Genomic DNA, 17,624 nt, shown 5'->3' on the forward strand with positions numbered 1-17,624 from the left:
CAAGCTTGTGTTGCTCTCCAACTCTTTCTACATTTGAATGTGGCTCACAGGTAAAAAAGGTTGGGGACCCCTGGATTAGGGATATAGCATACAGCTACGTTGCACAGCATAAACCCCAAGAGCTGACCTACTATTGCAAATAAGGAAACATTTTGTAAATAAGCATGTGCAATAGGGGTGATATGGTGACTAGTCTATTTCACCAAGCACACAGGGTGGCAGATAATAATGTTCCGGTCTGGATGTTACCCTTTATGATTCATTGGTGAGGTAATGGCTGTTACCCTTTAATGTTTGGTGCTTACTCCCCAACCCAAGTTACAGTAAGCGGTGTATTATAAAGTCATTGTTAGTGCTACATACACTCAGCACAAGGTCAGGAGTAGCCACCAAGCAAGGCACCAACTGACCTGGTAACTGACAGGTAATCCTCTTCCTCATGTCCAACTAGTTAGTGGTTTTCACACAGCTCTGATTTGTTCCTTTTTGCCCAGACTCAGCAGTCAGACTGAGAAGCCATTGCAGTTGTTTTCTGGTTCATCATGAAGTGGCACCTACATTCTATCCAGAGGGAACCTCACCGGAAGAAATTTAATGTAAAGTCTCCAAGGCTTTTTCTCAATATCGCTGCCCTTCTATCTGTGAGGGAGCCAGTTCCTTGGGCTCATACCTACAACTTCTTTTGGAAGGTTAACAAAGACTCATTGGCTGCCCCCTGACATTCATAGAGACTGGGGAGCTTGAATGGATTCGTTTTGAGTTCTGGGCAGTTGAAGGGACAAACCTTGAGGTGTTCGGCCATTGAAGGGACATCATCAAATTCCCATTGTTGGACTCTGGAGAACAGACTGCTGAAGTTCCAGACCTGCTGGGAATAGAAATAGTTATGATTGGTCATTGATCTTTTTCTGCACAATTTTATCAGCATTCAGCAGTTTGCCTTAGAGGAACTTGAGTTAAGTCTAGTGGTTCCCATGCAGTGAAACACATAGGATCAAACCCGCTTTATGGATTTGCATTTACAAACGCACATTCTAAGTCCCTGGCAACTTTGTTTCAGCATTTAACCAGGTGTAAACTGTCATGGATCAACATTAAAGCTATTACTGTTCCTCATTTCCTCCCATAGGAAATATAATTGGAGAAAGGCTAAATTAATGTGCAATAACCCAAATAGCTTCACAATTGGAGGGCCAGAATCCTAGATTAGAAATTATAACTGCAATGATTGGTTTTACTCATCAGTCAAACTTTCAAAAATCAAGTTAATGAATAAACAAAGAAAGGCAAGTTGGTGACCCTGGCAACCAAATAACAGTTTAAATGCCAGGTATGGCAACTTCACAGTAAATGCAGTTTTATGTTGAACAAAGGAGTACCTACAGGTGGACCTGCTCCCCCAGTTGCCCCACACTTGCCTTTCTCCGGCATCTCCACGATGTCCCGCCATGTGAATAAGTCTTCTTCTCCCAGTACAGATGGACCATTCCTCTCTCCTGTAGCAACGTGGCACAGACATCTCTCATCAGAGAAGACACCTGAGAGAACTGACATAGGCTGAAACTGTCCAGGAAAGCTGCAATGTGCTGTAGGACCTCCAGGGGGAGGCTGCTTAGAGAGTCCTTGCTCCTTCCTCTTTGACTCCTGGAAAGGTTGGGCCTTACTCCTTCATATAATGTATCGGGTACCTCTGGCTTCAATGCAAAGGTTTTGAGCTGTTTACTATAGATAATGTGGGATTGTTTTCCTTTAGGGCAGAGCTTATTCTGCACAAAGGTACAACCAAGGTATGAAAGGGGGCACCTCTGCTGGAACCATCCGCTCAGGCCTGACTGGATGTCCGAATGAGCATTCCTAAAGTGGTGGGGGAATTCATCCCTCCGGAAGAACAGGTTACAGGAGAACGTGAAGGAAGAGTTGTTTTTGTTGTGTCTTCTGGTTACACACTCAGATTCCAAATCCAGATGAATTCCCATAGTCTTCTCCATTAAAAGATCTGCTAGAACAGTCTTTTTAGTGAACGCGTCCAATCCGAAATCATAGGTCTGAGTTCCAAAGTCAATTAGCAGCCCATCTAGGGCCTTGCTCTCTGATATTGCATGGCCTTTGAGTTCTTTTTCAAGGGCACAGAGTAGAGTGGTATTTATGGCTTCTGATAAAGGCAAATTGTCCACCTGGACCCCTAGGTCAGATGTGTCGACCAGCTTGTGTGCTTTCTCTTTCTTTGAGCGGTCATCTTCAAGCTTTGCCCTTCTGCCACAGTAGCTTGTGGGCACTTTGAATGTGTAGACAGTTTTGACTGTTTGTGGCTCCAGTTTGCCGTACACAAAGTCCTTCTCTTTTGGGGTACAGGCTGCCATCTGACCAAAGTGGATCAGCATTTTTCCATGGTGCACCAGGTACATGTTGTAACTGCTACAATCCACTTCTTGCTTTAATCTCTCCAGTACCCCCTCCTGCCACGGTGCTAAACCCGTTTTCTCAATTCCTTCTGTAATCAAATTATTTCTTGCCTCCTCTGATTTCTGGTTCTTCTCCTCATCACTGGGTCTGTCATCCGTTTTTTCACTCACTTTGGCAGTCATGTCTTCCGTTTTCCCCATTTTGGCCTCCAAACATTTGGCTGTTGTTTTCTCTTTGCTAAAAATGGAATCCCACTGGGAGAATTTTGATACATCAAGATCAACTTGTCCCCTGGCCAAAGCCTCGCGTTCAAACTGAGTGAGTTCAACCATTTCACCGTTACTCAGGTCCATGCCACTGCTCGTATCCAAGGCTGCTCCACCAACTGCTCCATCTTCTTCTGTCTCAATACTTGCTCTTTGGGCCTCTGTGTCATTGGGTTGTTCTGAGAGTTCTGGGAAAATGTCTGCCATTTTTAAAGAATCAAATAGAATATTCTGATCCCTTATTGCCAATGCAACATCCAGACATTCCTCACTGTGCTTCTCGCTCATGATGTTGCCATAAAATGGGGTTACTTTATCAATAACAGGCCATCGGTTCCAGTCCATAGAACAGCAGACCACACTGGCTGGACACACTGCAAGGTGCTTTGCCAACTTGAATCGGGACATGGAGAATGGACACCCAAACCCAGAGTTCAGGCAGGGCACCCATTCATAGGGGCACAACAGTTGATGCTCCTCCTCTTTGCAGAGGTGGAAGGTGGCGCCACAGTTTGAGCGACAGTTGATCATAATGCAGGAGAAGCCGGTGTTGATTGGTACCTGACATCTCTTGCTGAAGCACCTCTCACAGTGCTGGTGGTGTCCTGCAGGAGGCCGATGTGTTCTTCCCTTCATGTCAAAATAAGAAAAATATAAATACCAGTCTATAATAAGTCTACAATATGTTCATATGGGTAAGAGGATGACCTTAAAGGGGATTTCTCTTTTTTGTTTATTGCAAAGACTTTTCATCTATTTTGATTTGTGCTGTAGCTGTCCAGCTTGGAATTTAAAGGGGAAGAAAGCCCACTTAGGGTTTCTCCACCTCGCTGTGCAGCTCTGCATTTGGTGCAAAGTTAGGGGGGAAAGGGGGCCACCTTTGGGGAGTTGGGATGGTGTGTTAGGGGAGGGGGCTCTTGGTGAAAAACCATTGAAAGTTATTTACCCTTTATATTGATGCTGCTATCACATGTTTATGTGCTCTCCATTAAATGTAACTGTATTACTTCAATTATATCAATGTTATATTGTATCCCTGCCACCAGGGGCTGGCCCGGACTGGCAATCTGTGGGTTCTGGCAAATGCCAGAGGGGCTGCTATAAGGTCCCATAGAAAGTCAGTATTTAATGGGCTGGTGGGGGATGTTTGGGCCTCTATGTGGGCTGATTGGGCCTCTGTGTGTACCTGAAATGCCAGGGCCTATTTGAATTCTCAGTCTGAACCTGACCAGGGGTATGACTGTGGATGCTCGGGCACCTGCAACCTGTGGGCCCCATGCCTCTCATGGGAATTGCAGGTCATGTGCCTGGTGGGGTTCTCTTGCTGTGGGCCCCCTCATGACCCCTGCTGTAGTTATTAGGGATGCACCAAATCCCTGAATCTGCTAAATACCGAACCAAATCTGAAACCTAATTTGCATTTGCAAATTAAAGGCAGGCAGGGGAAAGTGGAAAAACTGTTTTTTACTTCCTAGTTTTGTGACGGAAAGTCTTGTGATTTCCCTTCCCGCCCCTAATTTGCATATGCAAATTTGGATTAGGTTCGGCCAGACACAAGGATTCAGCCGAATCCGAATCCTGCTGAAAAAGTCCAAATCCCTAAACGAATCCTGGATTTGGTGCATCCCTTATAGTTATGCTACTGCCTGCCATAAAGCAAGATAGAAGTGCTGTCTTTTGCCAGAAAGGATATAGAGACAGAGAAATAACAGGTAATGAACTGCCCTGTACACTACCTATATACACACATCATGTTCAAGTATTGGACAACCATTAGCCTTTAGACTGCTGTCTGGTATCCATAGTAACCAGGTACTGTCAGGAAAGCCGGAATGAAAGCTGAAGGTGATGGTGCAGGAGAGAAAGATAAGTAATAACAGTAGCAATTGGTATTTAGCCTCAGACTTCATATGCTTCCAGGTTGTTGGGGTCACCGACTCTGGAAACCAGAGGCAGAAGTTCTAGAGCACAGGGGCAGAGTATTGCAGGAAATCTGGGAGCTAGATACCATGGAAGATTATTTCGGGTGAGGGATTTATTGTTTTGATGAGTTTTGCTGCAGTGCGGATACCTATATAATACACAAAAGCCATGAATATCCTGTAAATTATATCCTTATAAACGGTGAGTAGTGATGTCATCAGTTATAAACGGTGAGTAGTGATGTAATTTCTGTCACATGACTCACTGAAACTTGTGTATTATAATAAATAAAGTACCCCCAGTTGTAAAATATGAGGATATTATAAGTTACCTCGGAGTTCCATGACCTGTATAAAAACACTTGGCCTTCGGCCTCGTACTTTTATATGGTCATGAAACTCCTCGGTAACTTATAATATCCTTATATTTTACAAGAGGGGGTACTTTATTCACTATATAATACACAAAAGCCATGAATATCTTGTAAATTATATCCTTATAAACGGTGAGTTCTGATGTCATCAGTTATAAACGGTGAGTTCTGATGTCATTTCTGTCACATGACTCACTAAAATGTGTGTATTATAATAAATAAAGTACCCGAGTTGCAAAATATAAGGATATTAGAAGTTACCTCGGAGTTCCATGACCTGTATAAAAACACTCGGCCTTCGGCCTCGTACTTTTATATGGTCATGAAACTCCTCGGTAACTTATATTATCCTTATATTTTACAAGAGGGGCTACTTTATTCACTATATATCCATTATATACCTACATGTCCAACTTACAGCCCTAACATTCCCAGCAGCCACCTTAATGCCAGCAGTTGCATTGCTGATAGATTCACTAAAAATAATATATTGCCAGCAGGTCCGTGCGATGCTGGTAGGGGCCCACTGTATATTCCCTCATTGCCTATGGCAGCTTGAATTTCACAGTGAAAATGAATATAGGACTGGGGTTGAATAGAAAAGCCCTAAATCATTGTTAAAAAAAAGTCATGTCTTGCAGCAGGCCTGGTGGATAGTTGCTGCAGTCCCTGACCCTAGCAACCAGATAATATATTTCAGATTCAGAGTAGAAGTAAAAACAAATCATTAATACAAAAGCTAAAATGAAATTAATCAACTGATGAAGCTTCCAATTGCTGCATATGGAGAATTTAAAGGTCAATGCAAAAAATAAAGGTTAGAAACTGACAGTTCTGTTGTACAACAGGGATCTGACAGTGAGTGAGTGTACAGAACACTGAGTTTCATGCACAGACATTATCACTCTTGGCTCAGATCCCTCTCACCACAAATGTCTGCAGCTTTGTTGGCAAAAAGAATCTGTGTGTCGGAGCAGCTCCCTGGCCATTGGCAAAGAAATGGTTAAATCCCCGCGCCCAATGGAATGATGGAATGCTCTGGGCTTAGTATGGAGCCTTATAAGGCAGTACTGCTTTGCCCCCGGCCAGGACTTGGTACTTCCCTCTCTGAGCTTGACTGCGCCTGAATCATTTTGGGGTAGCGAGGCCTGTTTTAGGGACAAGGGATCCCCAATAGGAAACACTGCAACTCCCGGCATCCTGTGGCTGTTTCCTGGGACTGTGAGGTGCAGTTAAGTGAAAGCTGACAAGCCTCTAAATCTCAGTACTAAATGTTGGGGGTTAAAAAGTCTCTTGCAGCAGGACAGTAGTACTGAGATTTACTGTATTGTTGTCTATTGATGGGGGTTCATCAAGTACTGGGAACAACAAATTATGAGAAGTTGTAGACAAGTACAGTAAATGCAAGACTGCAGCTCTGACATTGGAATAAGCAGACAGCTCTGCAGGCAAAGGGGAAATAGGGAGAGTAGGACGAGGTGCTGACAGAAGACAAGATGGTGAGAGCAGGGAGAGAAACTGACATTAGGGCAAAGTGGTTGGAGTAGGGGAAGATGTCAGCAGGAGCAAGATAGTAGTAAGTATGGCAAGATGGTGGCAGCAGAATTTCATGTCGGTATTTCCCAGCCTGTGGACCTTTAATAGTTTATAGTTCAACAACAACTAAAAGGTCATATTCTATAACAAGGAATCTCCCCAACAGAGCAGCCATCGGCAGAGAACAAGTACAACATTTACACTGTACTTCTAGTCAATAAATAACAATGGGCCTTAAAGGACATGTAAAGGCAAAAAAATAAAATCCCATTTTTACTTTCTTTAATGAAAAAGAAACCTATCTCCAATATACTTTAATTATAAAATGTGTAGCGTTTTTCTAAGAAACCTGACTGTATGCAGTGACATTCTCCCTTCATTTACTGCTGTGGATAGGAATTGTCAGACGGTCCCTAACTGCTCTGCAGGGAAACAATCATACTTATGTACAGCAGGGGGAGCCCCCGCCTTACTTCCCAGCCCTGCAGAACTCAAGCAGCTTTGTTTATGATGATCCCTAAGCAGCCCAGACCACACTGAGCATGTGCACAGTCTTGGTCTTGCAAAGATGTATAACAAAGTTACAAGATGGTGACCCCCTGCAGCCAAATTTGAAAGCATAAAATATTTGTTTGATTAGGCTTGTGGTGCAGTAAGTTTATGTTTAGTATACAAAATACAGCATTCCTAGCCTTATTCTATTTTAGACTTTACTTCCCCTTTAAAGGAAAACTATACCCCCACAATGTAGGTCTCTATAAAAAAGATTGCATAAAACACCTCATATGTAAAACCCTGCTTCATGTAAATAAACCATTTTCCATTGGGTGATCATAAGTAGAAAACTGCCATTTTAAAAATTAAGGGCCACCCCTGGGATTGTACGTTTTACGGTGTACACAAACAAGCCAAACATACTATACTTGTTAGGTCACATGAGCCAATTAACAGACAGTCTTTTGCTTCTACACTTCTTCCTGTTACAGTTAGAGCTGCAGTATTTCTGGTCAGGTGATCTCTTCCTGTTACAGTTAGAGCTGCAGTATTTCTGGTCAGGTGATCTCTTCCTGTTACAGTTAGAGCTGCAGTATTTCTGGTCAGCTGATCTCTTCCTGTTACAGTTAGAGCTGCAGTATTTCTGGTCAGGTGATCTCTGAGGCAGCACACAGACCATAACAAAATGGTGACTCAAAGCAAGAGATGTAAATGGGCAATATTTACTTTAATATATATTCCAGTTTGGTAAGATTCTTTAACATGCCACTTAATTTGATATAAAATATCTGTTGCTCAAGTATTCATTTTGGGGGTATAGTTTTCCTTTAAATGTTGTTCTTGTACGGGGCCCCAGCAGCAAAGGTGACCCTTAGCTGATGTACTCACCATGGTGATACTTGGAGGTTTGCTGGCCGGACAAGTCCTCTCCAACCCTTAACTGGTGACTTGTAGAGTCACTGGTATCACTGGGGTGTATGAAGAACCTTACACAAAATAAAAATAGTTACTGGCATCAGTTTTAAAGCAGCCATATTTGTACTCACAGACATATGTGTAACTACTCCCACTCACCTGCACTCATACATGTACCCTACTAGCACACAACATACACCTGCACTAACACACATGCTTACTCCTACACTCATACCCATATATATATATATATATATATATATATATATACATACATCCCAACATTTTGGAAGTAAAAAGAGGGACAAAAATGTTTTCTGCATGTAGTGCGGCAATTTTTTTGACCACATCCATTTTAGTGGCCACACCCCGTAATTACCATGTTCATTATAAAAATTTGAAAATATTTCTCCTTATCTAAACTGTTAAAATTACTTATTTTCTTATCTCAAAATTTTTACAAAGTATCTTAGTTGCACCTATTAGCTGTACTGGCCTCTCTGCCAAAAGCCAATTAAGTTAGAAACTTTGTTTCTTTTTCTGGCTGTTCAGTGCAGAGAAAAGAGGGACTTTCCAGTACAAATGAGGGACCTCAGGTTGAGCTGTCAAAAGAGGGACTGTCCCTCTGAAAAAGGGACAGTTGGGAGGTATGATATATATATATATATATAATACATACACACACTGATGTTGGCTAATGCTGCAATACCCTGTAATGTTCCTCTGCTCAGTATTATCTATGGGGGACAAACAAACCAACAACTGATATATGTATAACCTTTCATTTATTCCCAGTGACCCAGTCAGTGTCTGCTGTCTGTATCCTGAAGGGGAAGTTAGGGGGCCCACAGTGTGTTACATAACTGCATATTAATGGCACATGGGGATTCAGTCTGGCAACAGCACCGCACAGCAAATGTAAAACTGCCTCCCTTTTTTACTCTCGTTTGCTAACAGGACAGTGAGTATGAGGGTATAGCTTATTGTGTGCCCAGAACATTCCTTCTCTGTATATTTGTATTTATACATATGGGAGGAGGAGGTGCCATATTGATTCCCTTAGACAGTACAGTATGAGGGCATAGCTTATTGTGTGCCCAGAACATTCCTTCTCTGTATATATGTATTTATACATATGGGAGGAGGAGGTGCCATATTGATTCCCTTAGACAGTACAGTATGAGGGTATAGCTTATTGTGTGCCCAGAACATTCCTTCTCTGTATATTTGTATTTATACATATGGGAGGAGGAGGTGCCATATTGATTCCCTTAGACAGTACAGTATGAGGGTATAGCTTATTGTGTGCCCAGAACATTCCTTCTCTGTATATTTGTATTTATACATATGGGAGGAGGGAGGTGCCATATTGATTCCGTTAGACAGTACAGTATGAGGGTATAGCTTATTGTGTGCCCAGAACATTCCTTCTCTGTATATTTGTATTTATACATATGGGAGGAGGAGGTGCCATATTGAATCCCTTAGACAGTACAGTATGAGGGTATAGCTTATTGTGTGCCCAGAACATTCCTTCTCTGTATATTTGCATATATACATATGGGAGGAGGTGCCATATTGATTCCCTTAGACAGTACACTATGAGGGTATAGCTTATTGTGTGCCCAGAACATTCCTTCTCTGTATATTTGTATTTATACATATGGGAGGAGGGAGGTGCCATATTGATTCCCTTAGACAGTACAGTATGAGGGTATAGCTTATTGTGTGCCCAGAACATTCCTTCTCTGTATATTTGTATTTATACATATGGGAGGAGGGAGGTGCCATTTTGATTCCCTTAGACAGTACAGTATGAGGGTATAGCTTATTGTGTGCCCAGAACATTCCTTCTCTGTATATTTGTATTTATACATATGGGAGGAGGGAGGTGCCATATTGATTCCGTTAGACAGTACAGTATGAGGGTATAGCTTATTGTGTGCCCAGAACATTCCTTCTCTGTATATTTGTATTTATACATATGGGAGGAGGAGGTGCCATATTGATTCCCTTAGACAGTACAGTATGAGGGTATAGCTTATTGTGTGCCCAGAACATTCCTTCTCTGTATATTTGTATTTATACATATGGGAGGAGGAGGTGCCATATTGATTCCCTTAGATAGTACAGTATGAGGGTATAGCTTATTGTGTGCCCAGAACATTCCTTCTCTGTATATTTGTATTTATACATATGGGAGGAGGAGGTGCCATATTGATTCCCTTAGACAGTACAGTATGAGGGTATAGCTTATTGTGTGCCCAGAACATTCCTTCTCTGTATATTTGTATTTATACATATGGGAGGAGGGAGGTGCCATATTGATTCCATTAGACAGTACAGTATGAGGGTATAGCTTATTGTGTGCCCAGAACATTCCTTCTCTGTATATTTGTATTTATACATATGGGAGGAGGAGGTGCCATATTGATTCCCTTAGACAGTACAGTATGAGGGTATAGCTTATTGTGTGCCCAGAACATTCCTTCTCTGTATATTTGTATTTATACATATGGGAGGAGGAGGAGGTGCCATATTGATTCCCTTAGACAGTACAGTATGAGGGTATAGCTTATTGTGTGCCCAGAACATTCCTTCTCTGTATATTTGTATTTATACATATGGGAGGAGGAGGTGCCATATTGATTCCCTTAGACAGTACAGTATGAGGGTATAGCTTATTGTGTGCCCAGAACATTCCTTCTCTGTATATTTGTATTTATACATATGGGAGGAGGAGGTGCCATATTGATTCCCTTAGACAGTACAGTATGAGGGTATAGCTTATTGTGTGCCCAGAACATTCCTTCTCTGTATATTTGTATTTATACATATGGGAGGAGGAGGTGCCATATTGATTCCCTTAGACAGTACAGTATGAGGGTATATTCCTGATAACACTATACACAAACACACATGGCCTCCTAGTCTCACCTTTTACCCTTGAGCAGTGAGATGCGTCAGTTATACAAAGTTTCAGTACAAACTGCACAAACTTTAAGGAAAGTGACTGCTAATGTCCTAAGTCTTTCTCTGACATCGAGATCTTACCTTAATGGCCCAAAATAAAGGAAATCCCCCAAATTGCCAGGAGCTGGGTGGGTGTCGTGTGACTTCCATGGGACACAGGAGAGAGGACTCCCAGTAACTGGATATAAATAACTCGGCAAATGACTCCGGCAGCTCATCTTTCCCTCAGCGCAGCACTTCAGTGTCATCCCAGGGTTAAAGGGGAAATTCTACTTTAAAAAGTTCTGTTTCAGAAGAGGGAGCCTCAGTAATATAACTAGGGATATTTCTATTTTGTAGCTTTCATTGTTTACATAGAATAGAGGTCACCGTCGAGGAGGAAACGGGAAATTACATAATTTTTACTCTTTGTACAACTATAAGATCAGCACCAGCTCTTCCCTCACAGCCGGGGATTGTGGGTAATATCCCATTTTACCTCATAATCACACGGCACCAGCTATTCCCTCACAGCCGGGAATTGTGGGTAATATCCCATTTTACCTCATATTACACCGCACCAGCTATTCCCTCACAGCCAGGGATTCTGGGTAATATCCCATTTTACCTCATATCACACCGCACCAGCTCTTCCCTCACAGCCGGGGATTGTGGGTATTATCACATTTTACCTCATAATCACCCAGCACCCAGCACTTCCCTCACAGCCGGGGATTGTGGGTAATGTCCCTCTGTACCCCATTATGTACCCCATTATGTACCCCATTATCACTCAGGGCTTAGCAGGATATGAGGACAGACCCATTGTGATCAGATTTTCTGTCAAAACAAACCCTGAAGGTGATGTAGAAGTGAAAATGGGCCCAACTAGAATATAGGCAGACATTAGGCTTTGAAACATGGCACCAGAGACAGGGGCACAGAAATCATGTCACATGTCTGCTAATGAGTCTCATTGTCCCCAACACAATGATTGTCGCTCCAGTTTCACCCCGAGATGCAGATACAATAGGGGAGAGATTAGCCAATCATGAGCAGAGGAATTGTCCCAGAGATAAGGTATAATGGGCAGGCAGATTAGCCAATCAGAGGCTCATAATGGGCTTTTGTCTGCACCGGGCAATATCTGAGCTGCTGTGATTGAGGGATTAAGGGCAGTTATGAGGGAGATACTGAGGGATGAAAGTGAATCCATATTCACTGAGGCAACATGTCTGCACCTGTCATGTGACTCATTTGCTGCTACTTTGTGGCTACAAGCCCTTATTTTGATATCCAGAATCCAGTGAGGCCCGTCCATAACCAACCAAATTAGTCACATAATTTCTCAGCTCTGAGGTAAAATTGTTCAATGACCCAACTGAAATCATAAGTGTGCGCAGGTGGAATTTTCACAAGATCATCTTGGGAACCGGGAATCACATGTGGCTCCTAATGATTAATAAATTATACAAGTATAGTTCAGTGTTTATGTGTCTCTGGGGACTCTGGGGGAGTTGGCAGTTACAGAATGAATTATCTTCCAGAATTCAGTGAAATACAGAGATGCTACATGCCCACTCCTTCTACTGACCCCTGAGCAAATACATCTCACCCCTACATTCCCCATAATCACCCATGAGCAGAGATAGCCCACATACCCACCCCCCAGTTACCCCTGTACAGAGATATTCCCGCTCCCCCTAGTTACCCCTGTATAGAAATACTCCCACTCCCTGTAGTTACCCTGTATAGAAATATTCCCGCTCCCCCTGGTTACCCCTGTATAGAAATATTCCCGCTCCCTGTAGTTACCCCTGTATAGAAATACTCCCGCTCCCTGTAGTTACCCCTGTATAGAAATATTCCCGCTCCCCCTAGTTACCCCTGTATAGAAATACTCCCACTCCCTCTAGTTACCCCTGTATAGAAATACTCCCGCTCCCTGTAGTTACCCCTGTATAGAAATATTCCCGCTCCCTGTAGTTACCCCTGTATAGAAATACTCCCGCTCCCCCTAGTTACCCCTGTACAGAAATATTCCCGCTCCCTGTAGTTACCCCTGTATAGAAATATTCCCACTCCCCCTAGTTACCCCTGCATAGAAATATTCCCGCTCCCCCTAGTTACCCCTGTATAGAAATACTCCCACTCCCTCTAGTTACCCCTGTATAGAAATACTCCCGCTCCCTGTAGTTACCCCTGTATAGAAATATTCCCGCTCCCTGTAGTTACCCCTGTATAGAAATACTCCCGCTCCCCCTAGTTACCCCTGTACAGAAATATTCCCGCTCCCTGTAGTTACCCCTGTATAGAAATATTCCCACTCCCCCTAGTTACCCCTGCATAGAAATATTCCCGCTCCCTGTAGTTACCCCTGTATAGAAATACTCCCGCTCCCCTAGTTACCCCTGTATAGAAATATTCCCGCTCCCCCTAGTTACCCCTGTATAGAAATATTCCCGCTCCCTGTAGTTACCCCTGTATAGAAATACTCCCGCTCCCCTAGTTACCCCTGTATAGAAATATTCCCGCTCCCCTAGTTACCCCTGTATAGAAATACTCCCACTCCCTCTAGTTACCCCTGTATAGAAATACTCCCACTCCCTCTAGTTACCCCTGTTCAGAGTTATCCCACCTGCACCCTGCTATGGAAGGTCTAGCCCTGCCCAAATCCCATCAGGCAGTTTGTGATAAGGGGCAGTTTCACTGGGCAGTGCATATAAGGCACAAATGAAAGTGATGCTCCAGTTCATTCCCAGAGAAGAGCAGGCAGTAGCATGTCTAACCCACTCAGTCTCATGGCCCAGCTCTGGCTTCTGACAGCTACTTACCTCATGTGCCCAGGTAAGGGGGTAATATTGGTACTAATATGGAAGGAGGGGAGCATTGTACTTCAGGGGTCTAACTGGGAAGCCACTGGCAGGGAAAGGAATGAAATTAACAAAGCACTGAACTTCCTGGCAGGGAAGAGGTTAAACGGGTGGTTAACCTTCAAGTTAACTTTTAGTATGTTATAGAATGGCTAATTCTAAGCATATTTTCAATTGGTCTGTCTCAGTGATCCCCAACCAGTAGCTTGTGAGTAACATGTTGCTCCCCAACCCCTTGGATGTTGCTCTCAGTGGCTTTAAAGCAGGAGCTTATTTTTGAATTCCAGACATGGAGGCAAGTTTTTCAGGTGTACTGCCAAACAGAGTCTCAATGAAGGTTGACAATCCACATAGGGGCTACAAAATGGCCAATCACAGCACTTATTTGGCACCCCAAGAACATTTTTCATGCTAGTGTTGCTCCCCAACTCCCTTTACTTCTGAATGTTGCTCACAGGTTCAAAAGGTTGGGGATCCCTGACTCTGTCTGATTTATTTATTTTAGAGTTTTTTTACTTATTTGCTTTTTTTCTTCTGAGTCTTTCCAGCTTCCAAATGGGGGTCACTGACCCCATCTAAAAACATGCTATGTAAGGCTACAAATGTATTGTTATTGGTACTTTTTATTAATCATTTTTCTATTCAGGCCTCTCCTATTCATATTCCAGTCTCTTATTCAAATCAATGCATGGTTGCTAGGGTAATTTTGACCCTAGTAACCAGATTGCTGCAATTGCAAACTGGAGATCTGCTGAATAAAAAGCTAAATAACTCAAAAAACATAAATAATAAAAAAACAATTACAAATTGTCTCACAATATCACTCTCTACAACATACTAAAAGTTAATGCAAAGATGACCAACCCCTTTAATATGGTTAACCTGGCACTTCAGTGGGAGGAGGGAATCATTGCACTAATGGGTTCTACATGGTTCTATTGGAGGGAAAGCATTGCACTTTAGTGGCGTTACGTGTAGTGGTCCAGCAGGGAAGAGGTTAATGTTGGCACAAGCGTAGTTAAAGAGGCAGCATATATTAGTGTTTCTCCTGAATAAGTCTGGCATCAACAAGTAACCAAATAATAAGATCAATTCTGCTCCCTGTCTGTCCCACATTTCAGGTGAGGTCTTGTCTCAGCACCAGGTACGTGTCCCTCAGGGGCCCCTGCACCGCACTGAAGGCTCGTCAGTCCATCTCTGGTGCAATGTCAGTCATTCCTCAGCCGGGGGATTTGAGTGGTCTGTGTTCCCGGCACATTCTCCTTCCCAGAAACTCCAGATCATCAGCTCCATGGACCCCCGCTTCTCATACGCCGTGTACAGGGAGCGCTTGGCTGTCCGTAAGGAGATCTACCTGGAGAGGGTGGGCACAGGTACAGGAAGGCTCCACATTACCAACCTAAAAGCAAGGGATGCAGGGGAGTATGAGTGTCACACCCCAAACACAGAGGAGAATTACTATGGCACTTACAGCGCCAGTGTCAGACTCACAGGTACCCAATTTTACTCACCACCAACATATAACCCTCCCAGTCCCTCTAACTCCTCCCACTGATCCATAAAACCCTCCCTCTGCTTCAAATAGCCATCCCTCTAACTCCTCCCACTACTCAACTAACTGCTCCATATAACCCTCCCTCTAACCCCTCCCACTGCTCCATATAACCCTCCCTCTAACCCCTCCCACTGCTCCATATAACCCTCCCTCTAACTCCTCCCACTACTCAATTTAACCCTCGCTCCCTCTCTTCCCACTGCTCCATACAACCCTCCCTCTAACTCATCCCACTGCTCCAAATAAGCCTCCCTCTGACCCCTCCCACAGTTCCATATACTCATCTCTTTAACTCCTCCTATTATAGACATATGACCCTTCATATACTTTTTCTTACACTTTATTTAACCCTGTAGTTCCTGCACCATTTGCTCGTCCCACTAATTCCTATTTCTCTCCATTCTGTGCAGTGATTCCAGACTTACTGAGGGTTCTGAGTGTGTCTCCAGAGTGGGTGAGTGTTGAGGATCATGAGCCACTGACACTGGGCTGTGAAGTCTCCTCTGGGACCCACTATCACACCCACATCTCTGTCACCTGGATCCGCAGGAATAAAGAGGCCTCCCACCCTGTCCTCACTCTCTCCAGGGACTTTATTATCTCTGCCGGACGAAGCTTCCAATGGCGCCACCAGGCTGGAGAAATTGGCTTGGAGAAAGTATCAGCCACCTTGTACCACCTGAGATTTACCAGGCTGCACTCTATAGACCAGGCAGAATATTACTGCCAAGCAAGTGAATGGATCCAGGACCCAGATGAGACCTGGTACCCACTGACCACAAAAAGAAGCAGAGCCACTCGAGTCCAGTTCAGCTCTCAAGGTACAGAGATATTTTGTGCAAGATGGGGTGGGCGTAGTATAGGGAATCATTTACATTGCACATCAGTGTTTAGGGCTATCTAGTGGGCCAGTAGGTCCTTCCCTTTCCTGTAATCTATGCATATACTGCAGTGAGCAATCAAGGCTTGCAGGGGTTAAACAACTCCCCGCAGCTGCTGTACAGGGGATCAAAGTCTTTCCTACCAGTGTCAGGATTATATTGCCAACATGTCCATCTGCCCATCGTGCAGGCATGTTCAGGGTTAATATAAACCAAGCAGAGAGAACTCAAGGATCTTTTCTTCTCTGTGCAGGAACTGCAGGGAGTGGTTTAACCCATGCAAAGCCAAAAGCTGGAGGAGAAATGCTGAGTGGAGGTATTAGTCATATGTGATATATGTAGGGATGTAGTACCCAAGAATGACCATGAGGTGTCACTGCTGTAGCACATTGTTACTTGTATGTTCTGTAAAGGAGAAATTCTAATCCAAAATATATGAAACAAAGTCTGATATGGTTCCATTACTTTTTACCCCCAAATGGATGAATCAGGCTGAATTGGTGCCAGTATCAATGTAACAGTTATAATAAATGCCCCAAATGAAGTTGCCTTCAGACCAGGTGTTAATGAGCATCTAAGGGCCTAATTACCCCAATAAACAAGATTCCTGTAAGAGATTGTGTTGGTCAGTACTTATCATGTCCCTTCAGCAGTGCAGAATATATCGGCCCTTAGCAATACAAATAATAAATGGGTACACACCTTGAATTGTGATGTCATTGTCTATAATAATTCTCAGTGTATGATCTCATTACAGAAATGATGTCAGCAGTGCGGAGCTCCTCCTTCGTATGGGCTGAGTCTCAGACTTTACCCATAATCCTTTGTCTCCTCCTCCTTCAGTCTTGGCCTTCATGATGAACCTCAGGTCCCTGTAGAGCAAACTGCAGGAGAGGATGAGAGTCAGATGGATAATCCCCACTGAGAATGCTGGGTAACTGGCTGAGGTCTCTGTCACATGGTCTCAATGTCAGCCTCACTCCAGGGATTGCACCAGCCCATAATCTGTATATACTGTTTATCCAGCTCACTTCCAATGCCTCGGCCCCTTCCACTCACTCTGTTACTTCATCTTTTTTATAAACAATAAAAGTGCTTGGACTTGTCGGTCTCATACAATTCTGTTATATTAGTGCTACTCATTCATCAGTGCGGTGTTTATACAAATGGCCTGTAGATGTCACTGTGCTCAGAGTTGTGGTGTTAGAGTTGCTTACTGTTGTGTAATGGCTGCATGAGCCTGCTAATAAATACTCTAACAAATACTCTACTCATCCTTGGCTACCAAAACATAACAATCATTAATGGACAGATCCTTATCATGTGTGTGGTGTGGGGTCCCAACAAGTACAGCCACATGGGGCCATTCACCTAACCATTCTCCTCCTCCTCCCCTTCTTTTTCTCCTCTTTATTTTCATTTTGCTCTTCTTCTTCTTCTTCCCCCTTTTAT

The 17,624-nt window shown here is 43.4% G+C and overlaps 2 protein-coding genes across 2 annotated transcripts; one reads left to right on the forward strand and one right to left on the reverse strand.

Moving 5' to 3' along the window:
* On the reverse strand, positions 1 to 11,377 carry fbxo40.L (F-box protein 40 L homeolog). Its single transcript, XM_018245807.2, has 4 exons — positions 10,966 to 11,377; positions 7,885 to 7,982; positions 1,419 to 3,299; positions 1 to 865 (listed from the first exon to the last, which is right to left on the reverse strand). Exons 2-4 carry the CDS (start codon positions 7,885 to 7,887, stop codon positions 671 to 673), a joined length of 2,079 nt encoding a protein of 692 aa, XP_018101296.1. The 5' UTR covers positions 7,888 to 7,982; positions 10,966 to 11,377; the 3' UTR covers positions 1 to 670.
* A 2,248-nt stretch (positions 11,378 to 13,625) lies between these two features.
* Positions 13,626 to 17,286, forward strand: vepp1.L (ventral pancreatic precursor 1 L homeolog; the record flags this gene model as incomplete). Its single annotated transcript, NM_001258387.1, is given in 4 exon segments — positions 13,626 to 13,710; positions 14,858 to 15,229; positions 15,702 to 16,112; positions 16,930 to 17,286. Coding segments are annotated over 4 exon segments (951 nt in total). The 3' UTR covers positions 17,031 to 17,286.
* Positions 17,287 to 17,624: the final 338 nt, after the last annotated feature.

Source organism: Xenopus laevis, chromosome 2L (assembly GCF_017654675.1).
Source record: "Xenopus laevis strain J_2021 chromosome 2L, Xenopus_laevis_v10.1, whole genome shotgun sequence".
Taxonomy (NCBI): Eukaryota; Metazoa; Chordata; class Amphibia; order Anura; family Pipidae; genus Xenopus; species Xenopus laevis.